The sequence below is a fragment of the Zootoca vivipara genome, chromosome 14, assembly GCF_965207765.1.
Source record: "Zootoca vivipara chromosome 14, rZooViv2.hap1.1, whole genome shotgun sequence".
NCBI lineage: Eukaryota > Metazoa > Chordata > Lepidosauria > Squamata > Lacertidae > Zootoca > Zootoca vivipara.
In genome coordinates, this window is record NC_142597.1 from 2882617 (window position 1) to 2901638 (window position 19022).

Sequence of the window (19022 nt, forward strand, 5' to 3'; positions counted from 1 at the left end):
AAACCTTGTTTTGTATCGAATTGTAATATTTTTAAGCTACCCGAAATCCTAAATCACAATTCCTGCTGCCTCTGCATCATGTTTTCAGTTTCTTAATAGATCCTGATATTGAGTTGGTATTGAGTATAGCTCTCAATACCAACTTTGAGAAGAACTCAGGAGCTACGCTTCTGTCCTCTGCCTATCCTGCTGCTGTCCATCTTAAACTCCTAGAACTTCAGCCTTCCCAGCTTTGGCTGTCTATAGAGGCACCTTCCTGTTTTCAATTATTTGGGTAAACTGGCCCTCCTTTCTATTTGTTTCACAGTCTGGGGCTTTGGATTTCTCAGTGTTTCGCTGATTAACCTGGCCTCCCTACTTGGCATCTTCATCGTACCCTGCACCAAGAAGGTCTTTTTCGCCCGAATCCTAACGTATTTCATCGCGCTCTCCATCGGGACATTGTTCTCTAACGCACTGTTCCAGCTGATCCCAGAGGTGCAGTAAGACACAGACACATGGATTGAGTCACAATCTACTTTTCCTGTCACTACGTTCTCTGCTGATAGGCTGCTCACAATTTAGAGCAGGTATCCCCAACCTGCGGCCCTCCAGATGTATTGGCCTACAACTCCCATGATCCCTAGCTAACAGGACCAGTGGTCAGGGATGATGTGAATTGTAGTCCAAAACATCTGGAGGGCCCAAGGTTGGGGATGGCTGGTTTAGAGAGAGGGGGAAGCTTGCCCTGCCCACTGATTCCTTTTGAGAATGACCTTTTCCCCTCTGAGCATCAGGAAGCTTCCTAAGATCAGCTGAGAGAAAAGGAGCAAATTCTTCTGCATGGTCCCTGTGTAGGCACATACATGAGTTCTGTGCTTCCTCGGAGCACATCTTGGGAACTTTCTTGAGCCATAATTCATGTTTCCTCATTTCAAGGGCAGAAGCTTAGCACCACTCTCCTGGTCCTTGTTTCTTGCCATCCACAGTCATCCAGAGCAGCAGTGTGACTTTAAAGTGCACCTTGTGGGTGTTGCCAATGCTGGAAGGATTTTGCCTCTTGAGTTCCATTCCAGCATTGATGGAAAGGGGTTGATTGTGCTTTTAGTGAGAGGTTTCTTCAATTGTGCAAAAGTGTGTAAAGGAATGTTGGGTTTTTTGGTTATTTCTGCTAACTAGCACAATATTTCTTTGGGAACGTTGTGAGGGCAACTTCACTGAAACAATGGAAAATAGTAGCTTTTACCTAAACCTAGCCAGATAAAGTAGATGTTGCCTGGAATGACCTAGAGGAGGAGATATATATTAATCTGGATCTATGTGTAGACTGTTTCTGTAGGCTGAGTCCTTCCAGTAGTCAAGTTCATTCACCGGCCTTATGAATGAGAGTAGGTAGGGGGAAAAGTGTGGCTGTCAGCTTCAGAGACTGTTTTGCAAAGGAACACCAATATTCTGGAGAACGATCTATGTTTTTTCTTGGCTTCTCTTTCAATAATTGATCTGATTTTACCAACAAAAAAAGAGGGTTCTTGATGCAGTGATGGTCTGCAAGATTTAATCTTGACATACCGTAATTTTTTTTGAATTGCATGTTCTGGGGCTGCTTAAATACGAACAAAAACTCTACTTCCCGATTTTGGAGTTTGTAACCCTTGTCTCCTTCACTTGCTCTGTTTTTGTCTTCCATTTTGACTTTGCATATTGTGTCTGCAAACTTCTAAAATTGTGGGCTGAAATAAGACATTGGTTTGTCCATGGTATGAAAGAGCCACCCTTTGAACCCAGCACTAGTTTTGCTGTCTGTCCTGGCCACCTCACCAACTGGCTTCTTCCATTGAAAAAGGCTAAGGTAACAAATCTTAGCAACACTATCCAGAATTTTTGAAGCTCCTATGTTTTATAGCTAATTTACTGCCTGTCCAAGGCATGACGTACTGTATTCCCTCTTGAATTTACGGTATTTTCAGCTCCAAAACTGCGCATCTGATGATGGGGGAAGAATGTGTTGCTTGAAAACAAAACTATATTTGTGATTAAACTGTAACAGAAATTACTGTATATGCTTCACCTCCATGGTTAAGTTGCCTGCCCTGGAAGAACAACTGGTGTGCAATTGCATCACTCACTTAGTTGGACTTTGGGGACTTTCTGTAGTTGGGCAGCAGAGACTCTGTAATTCTACAGATGCCCGTCTGCTAGGTAGGTATGGCCACATGCATATCATATGTACAGGCAATTAACCGATCACTCTGGCCAGGCAACAGACCATGGTGGTGGGGGGTGTAGGATGCTGAGAGTAAAACAGGTGCTCTTTATGACACTGGAACTCTGGCATTGTCCCTGTGCTAGAAAAAAGAGGGAAAACGTGACTGGATAGCCCCACCAACAGTCTGGAGAGCTAGGGACGTTAAATGCTCTCGTCAGCTATGATATGGACGTCTTACAGTTGTGATCTGAAGCATCACTTAGGGACGGCTTGAATGGAATTACAAACTTGCGTACAAACTAATGTGCATTTATAGAGGCCATTTGTAGCAGGACTGACTACAGAATACATGAGATATGGAGAGATACCACTCTATAGAAAGCGGAAGTCTCCACCTTGCTTGTGAAGAGACTGCTCTCCTCCATATCTCATATGGGTGCAAATGTCCCATGATGAAAGTACCACCTATTGGAGGTGCACAATTGTCTTTGCTGGAGTTCCAGAGCCATAGTACACCAGGTACTCCCAGCATGCTTAAAGCCATATCCAATTACACATCAATCACTAATGAAAGTCTCCTCTCTCCCTCCCACCCTCTCCCCTCTCTCTGTGATTTAAATTCATTTCTGCGTATTCCTGTGTCCTGACTTCCATGGCATCTCACCCCACCTGTGATTTCACTGGGGTGTGTGTGTGTGTGTGCTGGCATTCACACCACAGTCTGGGGTTATGGTTTCCTCTGTGTGACTGTCATCTCCCTCTGCTCCCTGGTTGGAGCCAGTGTGGTGCCTTTTATGAAGAAGACCTTTTACAAGCGACTGCTCCTCTACTTCATAGCTCTGGCGATTGGTACTCTCTACTCCAATGCCCTCTTCCAGCTCATTCCTGAGGTATGACTAGGGCCTCTTGGCCTTCTTTTTGTGTCATCTGTGGTGAGAGGAAGTCTAGTAGAAAAGTGACATATTAGTCTCGGATGAGTTGTGAACCATTTGGCACTTAAAAAACTTAGTGGGGCATTTCCTTGGGTTTTCACTCTTTAGAGTAGTGGTAGCCAGCATGCTGCTCTCCAGAGAATGTTGAAATCTAACTCCCATTATCCCTGACTGTTGGCTCTGCTGGCTAGGGCTGACGGACATTGCAGTGCAGCAGCGCCTGGAGGAAAACTGAGCTGGCTACACCTGCTTCAGTATTACAATGTCAGAAGAAGTCAAAAACGACTTGGAAGCTAACTCACACCTGGCTGTAACAGTCTGAAAGCAAGGGCCAGTTAAGATAATGACAGAGTCCCATGCTGAGAGGTCTTTGTCAATCTTATGCCTTTAAAGACAAGGCTCCTGTGCTAGTACATAAGGCTGCACAGATGACACCTGCTGTCAGGAGCATGTGGAGACTGCAGCCGTCCTCTGTGCTGCTTCCTGGGTGGTGCCATCCAATGCAGGGGAGGCAGGCTAGAAACGGAGCTGTGGGGGAAGCCATAGGGTTTGGAGCCTCACAGTGCTTCCATAGCCAATATAAAGAGCTGGCTGGGGAAGTGTTGGTGCTGGTCCCTTGCTTCCAAGTTGGGAGGCAGAGAATAGAAGGGTGAGCAGAGCAAGAAAGGTAGAAACAGAATAAAGGGAAGGGAAAATAGGAGAAGAGCAGGTTGCATTGTCCTAAGGAAACTGAGGCTGAAGGAAAAGACAATATGAAGAATGGAAGACAGAAAAGGACTGCTAGTCCTAATCACAAGCCAGAGAAAGGGGTGGGTGGTGGTCGAAGAAGGTAGTTGTGTGTGAGGGTCTAGTTATGGTTTAGGACAGGCATCCCCAAACTTCGGCCCTCCAGATGTTTTGGACTACAATTCCCATTATCCCTCACCACTGGTCCTGTTAGCTAGGGATCATGGGAGTTGTAGGCCAAAACATCTGGAGGGCCGCAGTTTGGGGATGCCTGGTTTAGGAGCTAGATAGGAAAGTGAGAAGCCATTGGTGGTTGCACAGTGCCTTTGTGGTGCTCATTTCCTCCTCATAAAATACCTAACTAACTTCAATGGCATGTTCTTGGGATGTTTTCCTTTGTAATGAAAGTGTTTGAGACAAAGGAGCATATCTTATCTAGAAAGGGGAGGGAAAATGGCCTTCACACAATAAGAAAAAACTATAAGAAAGTCTGAGTCATATGAGGCAAGTCAATGAATCAGTGGATCATAGTGGAATCCCTCTTATTCTTACACCAGGTGAGATACAAATGAGCTCTGGTCAGATGATCTTCTGCTTTAGGAAGTGGTAAAACCTATGCCTGAGTTGCACCACTTTGCAGATGTGGATTTACATGGCTGAATACTACACCATGTTTTTTTAATGCACCACATATAGAAAACTAGCCAATCAAACAGCAAGTTTCTAGCCTAGACGTCTGTCAGACATGGTTTCTATATGAAAGGAACTTGTGCCTGTGGAGAAGCATTTAACAGTGTGAACCCACATCTCACTTGGCACAGCCGAGACACAGGTTTTTTGCTGCCATAATGGGAATTCAGGGAGCAGCCAGCTGCCATCAATATATACTTTTGTAGGTCAAGTGATAAATTCCTATGCTCTGCAGCTTTTTACCTTCTCTTAGGTCTTCTCTTAGAGGGATTGAAACAGGTGGGAGGCAATGTAGACTGCATAAATGTGCTGTTAATTTAAGTATACTTTTCACTTACCTTTTCCTGCCCCTGCTCCACAGGCCTTTGGATTCAATCCTCGGGAAGATGATTATGTCTCCAAATCCGCTGTTGTCTTTGGGGGCTTTTACTTGTTCTTCTTCACAGAGAAAATATTGAAGATGCTTCTCAAGCAGAAAGACACGGTGAGGGAGGAACAAAAACCCTTGCTGATGAGAACTACTTCTGGTGCAAATCTCCCATTACTTTTTTAAAAAAACAAATATTTGAATATTGCTTGGCATCAAATATAACAATGTCATAATTGTGAGGGACAGAAAGCTATAGAAAATAAGACATTTCCCTTTAAATATATTAGAAGCAGAATTCTTTCCAGAGAATCAGCAGTTTAAGATGGTAGTTTGTAAACTTTTATATGAAGTGAAACTCTTTTCCACATTGATCTGCCTGTTGAAGACCCCTGAGGGATCCAGTGCCAACCCTGCGCCTCCAACTAGGCCTGTTGGACTTAGCTGTCACTCTGTCTGTGCCAGAATATGTCCAGTACTCTCTCATGGCTACATATTTCAGGGCAGTGTTTGCAGCCAGCTGTTTTTCAGGGAAGCTTATTTGCCAATGCAGATTCCTCCAGAGTATTTGCAGATAACGTGAATCCACATGCCATGCTTCTCTCTGCTTCTGACCAATAGCAGACAGCAGGGTGAGGCAGCAGCACTCACCTAACTGACAGTTGCCTGCATCATGGCTGGATGCCAAGAGAGGCAAGGCGACAGCAAGGTCAGCACAATGTGCATGCGCTAGCAGAGCCGATCGAGCGCTCCTGCCACCACGTGAGCTGGCTTCTCTCTGTCCCAGTATGCAGCGGCAACCAGGTCAGGTGAGAGTCTCTGCCTCATCCTGCCATCGTCCACTGGTTCTCATCTCTAGCTCTCAAGGGATCTAGATTGGAGAATAAATGTTATTGCTTCTTAGTCTCAGAAGCCCAGAGTCCATTCTGCAATCTGTCTTACATCTATTGAGGCTATTCCAACTACATCTGCGAATCCTTTCCATCTTTTAGAGTGCCAAAAACAAACAAACCCCTGCAGACTTTGTGGTGCCATCCTAATGCCTAGCCCTAGCCTTTTCTCCTCCCCTTGCCCCCAGTACTTTGTTTAACATCAAGCCTGATATAAAGAGTTCCAAGGGACTTGCAAGCTTGCTCACAGTGTTCTGACATTTTGGTTGATGCTAAGAAAAAACATTACCATACTGTGCATTCTGGCTTAAAATTGTCAGCTACAATTTTAAATGTTAAACAGTAAGTCACCAGGACAAATAGAGCTCTGAAAGAATCCAAAATAGGAGTTTGCTGAACCCATGACATTGGCATATATAGCATCCCTTTGCCATCCTTTCTAATGGCAGCTTTTGCAATAGCAATCTTTACAAAAGCCTCCAAAGGTATTCCAGGGAGGCTTCCTTTTAGTACCATTCAAGTCTGTCAAAACGATAGTGTAAAATAGAACACTATAAACAGTTTAGAGACAATCCAGTTCCTAACTACTTCCCTTCCTGTTCACTTCCTTCTCATGCATGCAGCCTAGTTCCATGGTCTCCCAGGCCTTTCGGTTCAGTCCTTGGACTTTCAAACATTTGGTGCCAATAATAGCAGAGTCAAAACAACTGTAGAACATTTGAGTTAGGGTGGTTTGCTCAGCTGTTTTAATGTGAACTGATAATGTATGGAACAGTCAACAAGGATATTGCAATGAGAAAGCATGTCTCATAAACAGGGTCATGTCATTGAAGGTTCCTATATAGACACAAATTAAAGTTGATACAACTGCTTCCAGTTGAAAAAAGGCTTTTTATAGCCTACATAGCCGACATACTAAATCAAAAGCCCTTTTATGGATCAGTAGGGACAGAGAGTTACTGGTACTTTTCATGTTAGAGAAGTCAGTGAACCACCCTAAAAATACTATATTGTGGTGTCTGAGAACTGTGAGATCATAAAACTTGCAGATAAATGTTGTGGAATTCAGAAAGTTACAAAAGAATTATAAAGAAAGTGTGATGTGTGGTGCTTTACTGGTGAAAAGCCAGTAACTTTAATGTGAGGAACTGAAGCAGCTGACCCTGGGGAGTATACCCTGGCCTAAGCTGTGTTGGCGCAGTGCAGGGTGATGGATCACTTGCTGATCTGGCTGGCTTCCCCCAGCCATTCTGGGTGGCTTCCAGCACAACAACATCAAACATTCATAGTAACAATCTGATCCAATATAAAAGTCACAGCAACATTCAACAATACATCAAAATCTTATAACAGTAAAATTAAACACCAACAAATAATAATTAAACAGTTCACACTTATCAACCAAAATAAAGAATTACCAATCTATAATCAATAAAAATAACAGCAACTCACAATGCATAAAATAGCACAAAACTGAGAAACAAAGACACACAACTTATAAAACTATTTTTTAAAAATATCCCCGAACTCCTCTCTTCCCAGCTGCTGCTGCTGTTGAGAAGGGCTGGGGGGGGGGTCCAGGCAGATGGAAAACGCCATTGCCTGATGAGGAACAGAAAGTCTCTCTCCCCCCTCCCCTTCAGTTCTTCCATCTTTGTATCCCCCAGAATCATCATGGGCACAGCCACTATAGCACTGAGACCCTTCCTTCCAAGAAAGACCAGGAGGAGGGGGTCACTGAAAAACTGCAGAATGGTGACTTGGATCACATAATCCCTAACAAGAATGGTGACCTGGAATGCAAGAATCCATCTGTTGATGAGAAGATTGTTGGCTCCTTATCTGTTCAGGTACCTACCCATACTACTAATGTATTGCTTCCACCTCTGCTGGAGATAAGTTGTCTTAGTTTGCAAGAAATAGACTTAATGGGAAGACTGATCCAAGATAAAGCACCTAGTATGTATCTTAGTCTGCTTTTGTTGGGAAAGGGTAGAGGGAGTCTGCATTTGGCCCATGCAGACATAACATCTTTTGCTTTCATAACCAGTTAGGAGATTGGCAGTGTGCTGTGACATCTCCTGACATCTGATGACATATTTCTGCAGAAGCAGTGGGTGGTTTGCACTGATGTACTGGCAGAACATGGAAAATAGCAGCAAACCTGATGCCACAAAATTGTCACGCAAACAGCTTGCATGGGTAGAGTGGGGAGGTGAGATGAGGCAATGTTGGAAGTCTGTTTACATTTCATGTTTTGTTGGTTAGGACATTGCTACTTTAAATTCCTTGCTCTGCTCCACATTTCCCAATGCTTGTTATTACGGATGCATCAGTGTGCTTTTGTATATCGAGTTGTAGGCACTAGGTGGCAGTGTGTACACATTGTATGATGCAGGGTCCATGCAAGTGTGCTCGTATACTGCAGGAGTTGATGAGAGAACGCTTTATTTCAAGCACTGATCTGCTGCCTTTTCAGGACCTCCAAGCTTCTCAAAGCACTTGCTATTGGCTGAAGGGCGTGCACTACTCTGACATTGGCACCTTGGCTTGGATGATCACCCTTAGTGATGGCCTCCACAATTTCATTGACGGCTTGGCCATTGGTGCCTCCTTCACTGTGTCAGTCTTTCAGGGGATCAGCACTTCTGTGGCCATTCTCTGTGAAGAATTTCCTCATGAGCTAGGTATGTGCTCCTCAAACTCTGAGATAGGATTGAAGCAAATGCCAAGAGTGTGGTGTCTAGAAATTCTCTTGATGTGTACAGGAAGAACCATGTATACTGTAGAGCCTTTTCTAAACAGGTGCAAATAAAGAGACAACCATAATATGTGTGGTGGGGCTGGGAGCACTTTCCTTGCAAGGAAAGGAGCTTTTTAGTTTAGAAAAAAGACAACTTAAAGGTGAATGTTGCAGAGGATTATAAAATTATGTATTGTGTAATGGCATTCAGAAATATTCAGTGAAGTTCAGAAAGTGAGAGCGGCCTATCTAGTCAAAGATCCTGTTTTCCACATTGGGCAACCACATGCTTATGGGAAGCCCTCAAGCAGTGCATAAGGGCAACGGCCCCCGGCCACTCCTGCCTTCCAGCACCTGTTGCACAGGCACATGCAGTCTCTGCCCCTGGAAGAATCAAGGAGGATGTGTCCAGAGGTGATGTGTCTGCTTGAGATGCACCGCCAAATGAAGTGTTTCTTTATACAATGCACTGAGATTTTTGGGGGAGAGAGTCTCTGGTTCGTTGTCCCGATGCTTCAGAGGCATGGCTGGGCCCAGTCCTGTGGGTCTCCCTCCCTTCCTGCTGAACTTCAGGCTCTTGACAATGACTTTCCTGCTTCAGGTGGCATTTTAAGGTAGCATTCTGATTCTGGGATAACTTTCAATTGTTCTTATTCTTTGAATTTTTTTAAATACACCTTATTCTGAGTATTAAACAGGATATAAATACCTGAAGTAAATTAATAAGGAGGTTGCAGAGTATGGCCATTGAGGGTGGTCACCCAGAAATCACTTAATTTTGTGTTGGGCAGGGGAAGTCCCTTGAACAGTTAGTAGCTTAATATCTGTAGCAGATGGGTCAGAGGGGGCAGGGGAACAAAAGAGACAGAAGTGTGAGCCAGATTCAGTTAACAAGTCACACTAGCAGAAGCCCACAAAATAAGGTTAGTTGAAACAAGTCACTACCCTCAGGCCCAAATGGCTTTGTGAACAGATATTTTGGGTGGAGGGTGCAGTGAAATTCTGTGTGCTGTCAAAGGATGTTGGAGCTCCTATTAACCATGTGCCAGAATACCATGGGGAAGCAGGCTTAACCCTACCACAACACTGCAGGAACCTTGTTTTTTCTCCAAGTGTAGAGAAAATGAAGTGGCCTTCAGGCATCTCCTTTCTCTGGTAGGCCTTGCTACAAGTAATTTATGGTAATGTTTGAGCAGCCTTCACCAACCTGGCACCTGCCAGGTGTTTTGGCTTACCACTCCCATCAGCACGTTTGTGAAGGCTTTGCTAGAAACTAGTTTATGTACCGGTACTTGTGTCCTACTGTGAACCGATCCCTTCAAAGGAGCATTAAACTGGACCAGTCAGATGCTTGGATGATTGTTAGAGTGGTCAGCAATGCTTCTGTTGGCCATGCAAGCCCTGAGTTTTAATGGGACTTGGGAGATTACAGCTCTCTTTGCAAGCCTTCCAAGTTACGCCCAAGGTTATCTGGTGATCTAGTTCAGCGTTTCTCAACCGCTGTTCCGCGGCACACTAGTGTGCCGCGAGACGCTGGCTGGTGTGCCGCGACGTGCGGCGATGAGAAGGGCGATTTGCATTGTCACGTGCCTGGCGGCCGCCAATTAACAGCACTGACCCGCCGGAAAGCAATATTTCTCCTCCTCTTTCCCAAAGCTAAGTGCAAACGAGCCTGGCGGCCGCCAATATACAGCACTAACCCGCCGGAAAGCAATATTTGGCAAGTGTTTCTTACAGTCATAATTATAATATAGGGCGGCACAGAGTTAAATTTATTAACTTTTTTAATGGTGGTGTGCCTCGTGATTTTTTTCACGGAACAAGTGTGCCGTGGCCCAAAAAAGGTTGAGAAACACTGATCTAGTTGAAGGAGGTGGTTGAAGTGCTTTGGTGAATTTGAGGTGTCTGAACTGTATATCATATATAGAGCCATTAGGGTTTAATGCTTAACCAACACTTTCATGCATCACCATAAACCTGAGAAAGTATATCAAACAAATATTTTTGATATGCAAAATGCTATTGTTGATTGAGCAGGAATCTGATTAAACATTCATCCCACTGACCTGATGCAATCTCCTTTTTCCACTTTCCATTGTCCCTGGTCATGCAGGTGACTTTGTCATTCTGCTGAATTCTGGAATGTCCATCCAGCAAGCGCTGTTCTTCAACTTCATCTCTGCTTGCTGCTGCTATGTGGGACTAGCCTTTGGGATATTGGCAGGCAGCCACTTCTCTGCCAACTGGATCTTTGCTTTAGCTGGTGGAATGTTTCTCTACATTGCATTGGCTGATATGGTAAGTCCTCAGTTTGGTACTTTCCTGTGCAAAGGAATCTTGATTCATCCCTGATCAAATACTGTGCACACTGTAAATAAATAAATTAAGTAAGTAAGTAGCCATGTTGACTGAAATCTCAAATCCACATTAGGGCCAACCTGATTATTAGACCAACCGAAACGTCACAAAACAGTGTATGTGCAAGCTTTACAGTCTCCAGAATCCCCACTTTTGGAATGTTCTCCCCAGGGAGGCTGGTCTAGCTCCTTTGTTACATATTTTTAGGCCCCAGGCAAAGCCATTCCTCTTCTCCCAGTCCTTTGGCTAATTATACTATCTATGACATTTTAAACTGTGCGCAGGGGGTTATTGTTTTTGTTTGTTATTATGGTATACATTTTTGTGTTTTTATATTGTAAACTACCATGTGGTTGCTGAATGAAGGGTGGTATAGAAATGTAATAAACAACAACAACAACTCTATCAGGTTAGCTGGTGAAAAATGTATGTGTTGAGGGTAGGGTGATAGGGAGGCTGTTGCTCAAGGCATCTGTGTGCATCTGATCAGATGGAGGGTGGAAGAAGGTAGCAGACATCCAAAGGAAATCCTTTTAGCTACTTTGCAGGGGGCCATTGTGGAGCAGAATGGGTGAATAGCATTGCGGTTCAGTGTGAGGCCAGTTGCAGTTTGAGGTGGGAGGTGTCAGGAGGGTTGCAGTGTGGGGTACATATGTGGTTTGGGGTGTGGTCTTCCACCACAGTTTCCAAATGTGCCTGCAGTTTCAAAAAGGTTGGTGAGTCTAACCATTGCACAACATTGTTATATCCCATAATTAAAGAAATAGAGGCATTGCACATAGCATCTGGTAGATGCTTCCTCTGCAAACTTTGTAGTCCTAGCAGGTGCCCAATACTGAAGGGGGGCCCTGGCTAGCTGACGCAGGTAGGGGCTGTGGAGACGTGCACTGCATTGTTGTACGCAAACTCCGCTAGGGGCAACCGATCCACCCAGTCCGTCTGCCTCTGGTTGACATAGCACCTTAGGTATTGCTGGAGGAGCGCGTTGGCCCTTTCTGCTTGACCATTGGTTTGGGGATGTCTGGCGGTGGAGAGGCTGACTTCCACATGTAAGAGGCTCATGAGCTTGTGCCAGAACTGAAAGGCAAATTGTCTGCCCCTATCGGAAATTACCCTTGAGGGCAATCCATGCAGCCTGAACACGTGTTCCACAAAGAGCTTCGCCGTCTCCTCAGCCGACACCGCCCGTGCGCATGCTACAGAGTGGCACATTTTGGTCAAAAGGTAGACTATGACTAGCACAGCGGTCTTGCCGCAGGACGGGGGCAGATTCGTGATGAAATCTACTTGAGACTACCTCCGTTTTAAATCCTAAGTAACGCTGGGGGTCCCCATTGAACTTGCTGACTAGAGCCGCTACTTTTTTGCAGAACGCGCTTTGAGGTCGGTCCCCCAACCTCCATTCCTCCAGCCGTTCCTGGAGCTTTTCCACATGTTGCATAAGGTCCCATTCTCTTTTCTTGCAGTCCTCCAATTCCTCCTCCAGTTTCTCCGCCGCGCGCCGCGCCTCGTGCACCTCTCGCCTCTCTCTGCACGATTTGGGATGCCACGTCTGCCGCCTGCAATAACACTTGTGTCTCCTTATCCATTTCCAAAGTAGCCGCAATGATTGCCTGATTGCTGTCAGAGCTTCGTCATGGCTACTCTAGAGTAACTCCGCTTGAGTCCAATTTGTCTTTAAAGACTTTTATTGTGCATGTTATTTACAGTGCAGAGACAGCTTAAAACATGACCTCTCATTCCAAATCAGAATCCAGCAATGGCGTACGTCTGTTCCTACGCCAGCAAAATGAGTCAGGGCACCCCAAAACGCCTCCCCCTTGACCTGCGTTGCGGTGCTCTCCTTAACTCTTGCGCCGGAGGGAGCAATGCCCTCTCAGCCTCCTCCCTGTCAAGGCGGTGGAAGGGCTCTCCAGCATCCTTGAACCCTTGCCTACATCTCTCCTCCCCTGAGCTTTCCCATCGTTCCACACGCTGGCTTCTCTCTCCCTCTGAGTCTTTCCCCTCCCCCCTGGCTGCTTCAGACCCACTGCTGCTCCCTGTGCTTGGCGAGGTGGACGTTAGGATGATGGGGGGCTGGCTTCCTGTAGGGAGTCACCCTTACATAATATTTATTGATTTTGAAACATTTCAAAGTATAAAAATTCACAAAAATAGAAACAAAGAGCAAAAAAAATGACAATGTGACATAAACAAAAGAGAAAAAGAAGGGGGGAAAACATATCAATTCTTCCATTAACCTGACATTGTGAACTTCCTCGATTACCCCCCCCCCCAAACTGGGTCCATTTTAAAATCTAAATTAAGCAATTTTCTTTTATCTTGAATCATTCTGGCGCACTTTTTCCATTATCTTACAACCAATTATACACAAAGAAAAAAACAACAACTATCCTCAACCTATAATTCATTAATTAATCCAAATCTAAATTTATTTTCCCATCCATCTCTAATTCTTCCTTTAGCCTCACAATTTATACCCCAAAAATTTTCCATACATTCAAATAATATTTCTTTTATCATAATAACCTTTAACCACTGAAATTTCTTTTCAGCCCTTTCTCAATTTTTATTCCACTTGAGCTCAGGCCCCAGCATGGATCCTGCCCTCCCTCTCTCACTGGGAGGACATTATTCCATGCTGGTTCTTCTTTGAGGACTTTTTAAGTTCAATTATATTGTCCAGGACTGATGGATCTTCCTCCTCCTCTGTAAAGTCATTTACATTTCCCCCAGCTGATGCTTGTTCATCTTGCTTCTTTTCATTCTCTAGTGAAACTAATTCACCTTCACTTTCCACACAGTTCTGTCTTATTTTGCGAATCAGATGATGTTGTGTCTACTGACATCCTGCTCATCTCAAATTCCAAGGGAACTGCACAGATTACAATGCAGGAAGTGGCACTGTTTGTATTTCCAAACCTCAGAAACAAAGTTTACGTCCGATCTGGTTATCAACTCTCATTTTTAATTCTTGTTCATATTTTAAAAATCTTATGTCCATTTCTGAAAAGAGCATTATCAAACCTATTGTGTACACAGCCTTATATTTCCACTCTCTTCAAAGTTAACAGTTCTCAGCCTCAAAGAGGTAAACAAACTCCTTCCTATTGCCATAATGGTGGCTGTCTGATCCCTCCAGGGACCCAACTCCAGTTCCCGGGGGGCTTTCCCCGTCCAACTTAAAAATTTTACAGGGATTTTAATGTAATCAATCCTTCTCCCCTTTACCCTGCCTCAGGGGGAAGGTTTTAAGTCCAATCCTTGGAAGTTATTAAATTCCTGTCAAACTCTCTGGCTGCAGACAAGTTAACTACATCACCGTTCTCTCAATGGGGGAGACCAACTTCCTATTTCAATCTCCTCCCGTGGCCAATTCCTTTCAATTAATTTTTTAAATAATTTCTTTCCCTTGCCCATGGTGTCCAATGTCTTCAAATCCTTTATTTTGGGGAAAATCCACCGCTCCTCCGCTGCCGGCTCGGAGCTTCGCTCTGTGAGGGTAGCTATTTGCTCGAAAATGGCGCCCACGACTCTGCACTCCGCTCGCTCTCGGGGCTCTTAAAAGAGCTTGCCGAGGGGCAGAGGAGTCACTGTTGGGCGCAGCCGAGCTCTCACGTCCCCAGAAAGCTCAATCTGGGGTTTATTTTATTTTATTTATGAGAATTTTTATTCATTTTCCAGAAGACTGAAATATACAAAAAACAAAACAAAAACAAAACAACAGCGCAAATACAAAAATACAAAAAAGATTTTAAAAAAAAGAAAAAGGAAAACATCTTCTTTGTAATCTTTACAATATCATCTTGGACTTCCCCGACTCCCCCCACTCTGGGTCCCTTATAATAACCATGTAGGCAATGTTCTCTAACTCTGCTATTTTCCTTTACACATTACAATCTTATCCTTTTTATTACTCCACTATCCATATCTAATCTTACCAATTTTCCTTTATCTTAAATTTCTTCTCATCGCTTAATATTTTACCAGAAATGCAATTATTGTTCAAATCTTAAAATTCTATTCTCCTTTCTTAATTATTCATATTTAGAGCCATCCCCCCCTTTTGCCGGTACCAAATTTCCCAGACATCCCAGCGAATTCCTAATATCAAGCCAATTTCAGACCATTTAAATCCATCCAATCCAATATCTCTTTATAAATCACCCCATTCCCACCCTTTCCCACCAAACCCCTCGAATTTGTTTCCAGATCTTCAGCCGTCTCTTCCATGCTACACCTGTTGCCCAGTCCCCTTCCACTGTCTTTACATTATTTTTTGATTCTGTGGAAAGAAACCAGTCCTTTACAATGTCCAATTCCCGAACAACTTCAAATTCTCCCCTTTTTTTATCCAGTTCCCAGTGCAGACTTTGGACTCCCTCTCTCACTAGGAGTCCAGCAGTATACACTATTTCTTTTTTGAGGCCTCCTTGTATCAAACCAAAGTCCTGTTCCACATCTCTCACTTGTGAAACAATGTATCCGTTGTCTTTTCCCTCTTCTTCCGGTATTTGTGTTTGGGCATCTTGTAGATCCTCTTTATTCATTAAGTTCATATCTTTTTCAGATTCATTTTTTGCATCGCAGCAGTCATTTCTTTCTCTCCACACTTTGGTAGTCTCTCTCAATTGCTCGTTATCCTCATCCAGTTTTTGTTTAATCTCCAACAGTAACACAGAGATCCTTTGCCAAGCCAGGTCCTGTGATGATGTTGTTATGGCTACAGCCATCTTTGACATCTCAAATTTCATATGAGTCCAGCAGAATGTGCGGCCGGAAATGGCAGGGATCAAATTTCATCTTCTCTAACGCCATTTTTAAGTCCAAACTGCATATATTCTTCCTTAAACACCATTTTCCAGATAATTTCTAAAAGTCTTACTCAATCCTTTTAATATTTTTTAAACATTCTTTGTTATTGCCAAAATCTAAGCACCATTCACTGACACATCCGGAAACCCGGGACCAGCTTCCATAAGGGCTTTCTTTTAATAAATCGTCATTTTGCAGGATTTCCCACTTAATCAGTCCTCTCCCCTGTACCTGCAACAGAGGAGGGTTTTTATGTCCACTTTCCGATAAATTCAATGTCTCCCACTTTATCAGCTAGGGATTATTTCATTGCTTTGCAGTCTCTCAAAGGGGGGGGGGGGTAATCGACTTCCTTTTTAAATCAGCCCCTGCAGCCAATTCTTGATTTTTTTCAATAATTTTTTCCAAATGCAGCTTTTTGCTAGCAGGTTCGAATATAAAATCCTTACTTGAAAAAAAAGGAAGAAATCCACCGCTCTCCGCTGCCGACACGTAGCTTCTCTTCACGAGAGTGACGGTTACGCTCAATATGGCCCCTGCGACTCCACTCCGACTCTCTCCGGGGCTCTAAGGCTTACCGGGGAGTTGAGGGATCGCGTTTTCAGGACTCCGGAATCTGGGGTTTTTTTTATCGGGGGTCCGCGGCACTCTCGCAGCTCCCCCCTCCCTCACAGTGGCAGGAACCTTGGAGCTTGAGGATTCTTCTCCGATCAGCGCTGGCAGTAGACAGGAAGTGCGATGCTGTACTCCTATTGATGCAGCCCAGAATTGCATTGGCTTTTTTAGCTGCTACATCACACTGTTGACTCAGGTCAAGTTTGTGGTCTACCAAGACTCCTAGATCCCTTTCACATGTACTGCTCTGAAGCCAGGTGTCACCCATCCTGTATTTGTGCCTTTCATTTATTTATTTTTTGCCCAAGTGTAGTACTTTACATTTCTCCCTGTTAAAGTTATTCATCTACAAACTCTCCTAGACAATGACTGTTCTCTTTCTCAAGCTCTGGGAGGAAGACCTTTCATTGCCTACAGACAGCCACCCAATCTTAAACAACTCCTCACCCACAATAATACAACCACCAGACTTAACATGGACACTGGTACAAGAGCCTGCAATAAACCCAGATGCCAACTTTGTTGCCACGTACACCCGGACAACGCCATCACTGGCCCCAACAACATATACCATCTCAGGACTATTTAATTGCTCATCTTATAACATTGTGTATGCCATCAAATGCCAACGGTGCCCTTCAGCTCTCTATATTGGACAAACAGGCCAAACCCTATGCCAAAGGATAAATGGACATAAATGTGACATCAGGAATCACAAGACAGAGAAACCAGTAGGAGAACACTTCAATCTCCCAGGACATTCTATACAAGATCTCAAAGTAGCTGTTTTATTACAAAAAAAAAATTCAGAAGCTGACTGGAAAGAGACGTTGCTAAATTGCAACTCATTACCAAGCTTAAAACCATGGACAGACCTGGTCTGAATAAGGACACTGAATTCATATCTCATTATACATGATAAAGCTTTCTTTAGCCATCTGACCCCTTGCTTTTTCCTGCAAGACCAATTGCAGTCGTTAAAAGTCATCAACAGGCTTACCATTCCTATCAGCCAATCACCCATTCCCACCACCCTTCTGAGTAATACCCCCACCCTCTGACTATTCATAAGGGTCTGGTGAATTCTGTTTCAGTGTATCTGAAGAAGTGTGCATGCACACGAAAGCTCATACCTATGACAAACTTAGTTGGTCTCTAAGGTGCTACTGGAAGGATTTTTTAATTTTGTTTTGACTGTGTCAGACCAACACGGCTACCTACCTGTAACTAAAATTCATCCTGCTCAGCGCCTGGAGGCCCCAGTCCTGCCACTCACCACCTGGCCCAGGGCGGGGTCTGATGGGCTTTATAAAGGACTGTTGCCGCCGCCGCTGCTGGGCAGAGAGGGCTCCATTTTGTTTTGTTTTGTTTTGTTTAAATTCCTGTTATTTTTACCTATGTTATTTTAAACTGTATTAAGGATGTATTCTTAGTTTTAGATTTTGATTCATGTCGAAATTGGTTTCTATTCAGTTGTGTATTTTTTGATGTGGCTTATGTATTGTTTGTGACTTTTGTAATTGTGCTATTGTTGTATTGTTTTGATATCTGACTGGAAGCCGCCCAGAGTGGCTGGGGAGACTCAGCCAGATGGGCGGGGTACAAATAAAAAATTATTATTATTATTATTATTATTATTATTATTATTATTATTATTATTATTGTTTGCTTTGGCCCAGTTCTCTAATCTGTTAAGGTCATTTTGAAGTGTGATCCTGTACTCTGGGGTATTAGCCACCCCTCCCAATTTGGTGTCATCTGCAAACCTGATCAGGATGCTCTCAAGCCCATTATCCAAGTCATTTATAAAGATGTTGAATAAGACTGGGCCCAAGACAGAACCCTGTGGCACCCCACTAGTCAATTCTCTCCAGGATGAAGAGGAGCCATTGATGAGGACCCTTTGGGTTTGGTCAGTCAGCCAGTTACAAATCTATTGAATGGTAGCATTGTCCAGCCTGCATTTTACTAGCTTCTTTACAAGAATATCATGGGGCACCTTGTCAAAGGCCTTGCTGAAATCAAGATAGGCTATATCCACAGCACTCCCTTCATCTACGAGGCTTGTGACTCTCTCTGTCAAAAAATGAGGTCAGATTAGTCTGACATGACCTATTTTTCAGAAACCCATGCTGACTTTTAGTGATCACAGCATTCCTTTCTAGGTGCTAACAGACCGTTTGCTTAATGATCTGCTCAAGAATCTTTCCTGGTATTGATGTCAGGCTGATGGGGCAGTAATTGTTTGGGTCCTCCCTTTCCCCCTTTTTGAAAATAGGGACATTTGCCCTCCTCCAGTGTGCTGGGACTTCGCCTGTTCTCCAGGAATTCTTAAAGATTACTGCCAGTGGTTCTGAAATCACCTCTGCCAGTTCTTTTAAAACTCTTGGATATAGTTCATCTGGCCCTGGAGACTTGAATACATCTAAACTAGCCAAGTATTCTTGTACTGAATCATCTGCTCCATATTCTTCAGGTCGGGGATTGTTTTCTTTTCTGGAGAAGACTGAGGCAAATAAGGTATTGAGGAGTTCTGCCCTTTCTCTGTCCCCTGTCCGGATTTCACCATCTTCTCCTCTAAGTGATCCCACTGTTTCCTTGTTCTTCCTTTTGCTACGGACATACCCATAAAAGCCCTTTTTGTTGCTTTTAACCCCTCTTAAGAGCCTAAGTTCATTCTTTGCTTTAGCTTTTCTGACTT

The 19022-nt window shown here is 43.9% G+C and overlaps 1 protein-coding gene across 4 annotated transcripts in view; it reads left to right on the forward strand.

Annotated features, from left to right (window-relative positions):
• The window catches only part of SLC39A14 (solute carrier family 39 member 14), a 38158-nt gene that overhangs the window by 13780 nt on the left and 5356 nt on the right, over positions 1-19022 (forward strand). Inside the window, exons 4-8 of one of the 4 annotated variants that reach the window (XM_088657787.1) lie at positions 2906-3075; positions 4895-5017; positions 7434-7640; positions 8270-8477; positions 10647-10831. In XM_088657787.1, coding sequence (XP_088513913.1) covers positions 2906-3075; positions 4895-5017; positions 7434-7640; positions 8270-8477; positions 10647-10831 — 893 coding nt within the window. Of the gene's footprint in view, positions 1-307; positions 478-2905; positions 3076-4894; positions 5018-7433; positions 7641-8269; positions 8478-10646; positions 10832-19022 lie in introns of all 4 variants that reach the window. The other 3 variants (XM_035139710.3, XM_088657786.1, XM_035139711.3) reach the window with 3 other exon arrangements.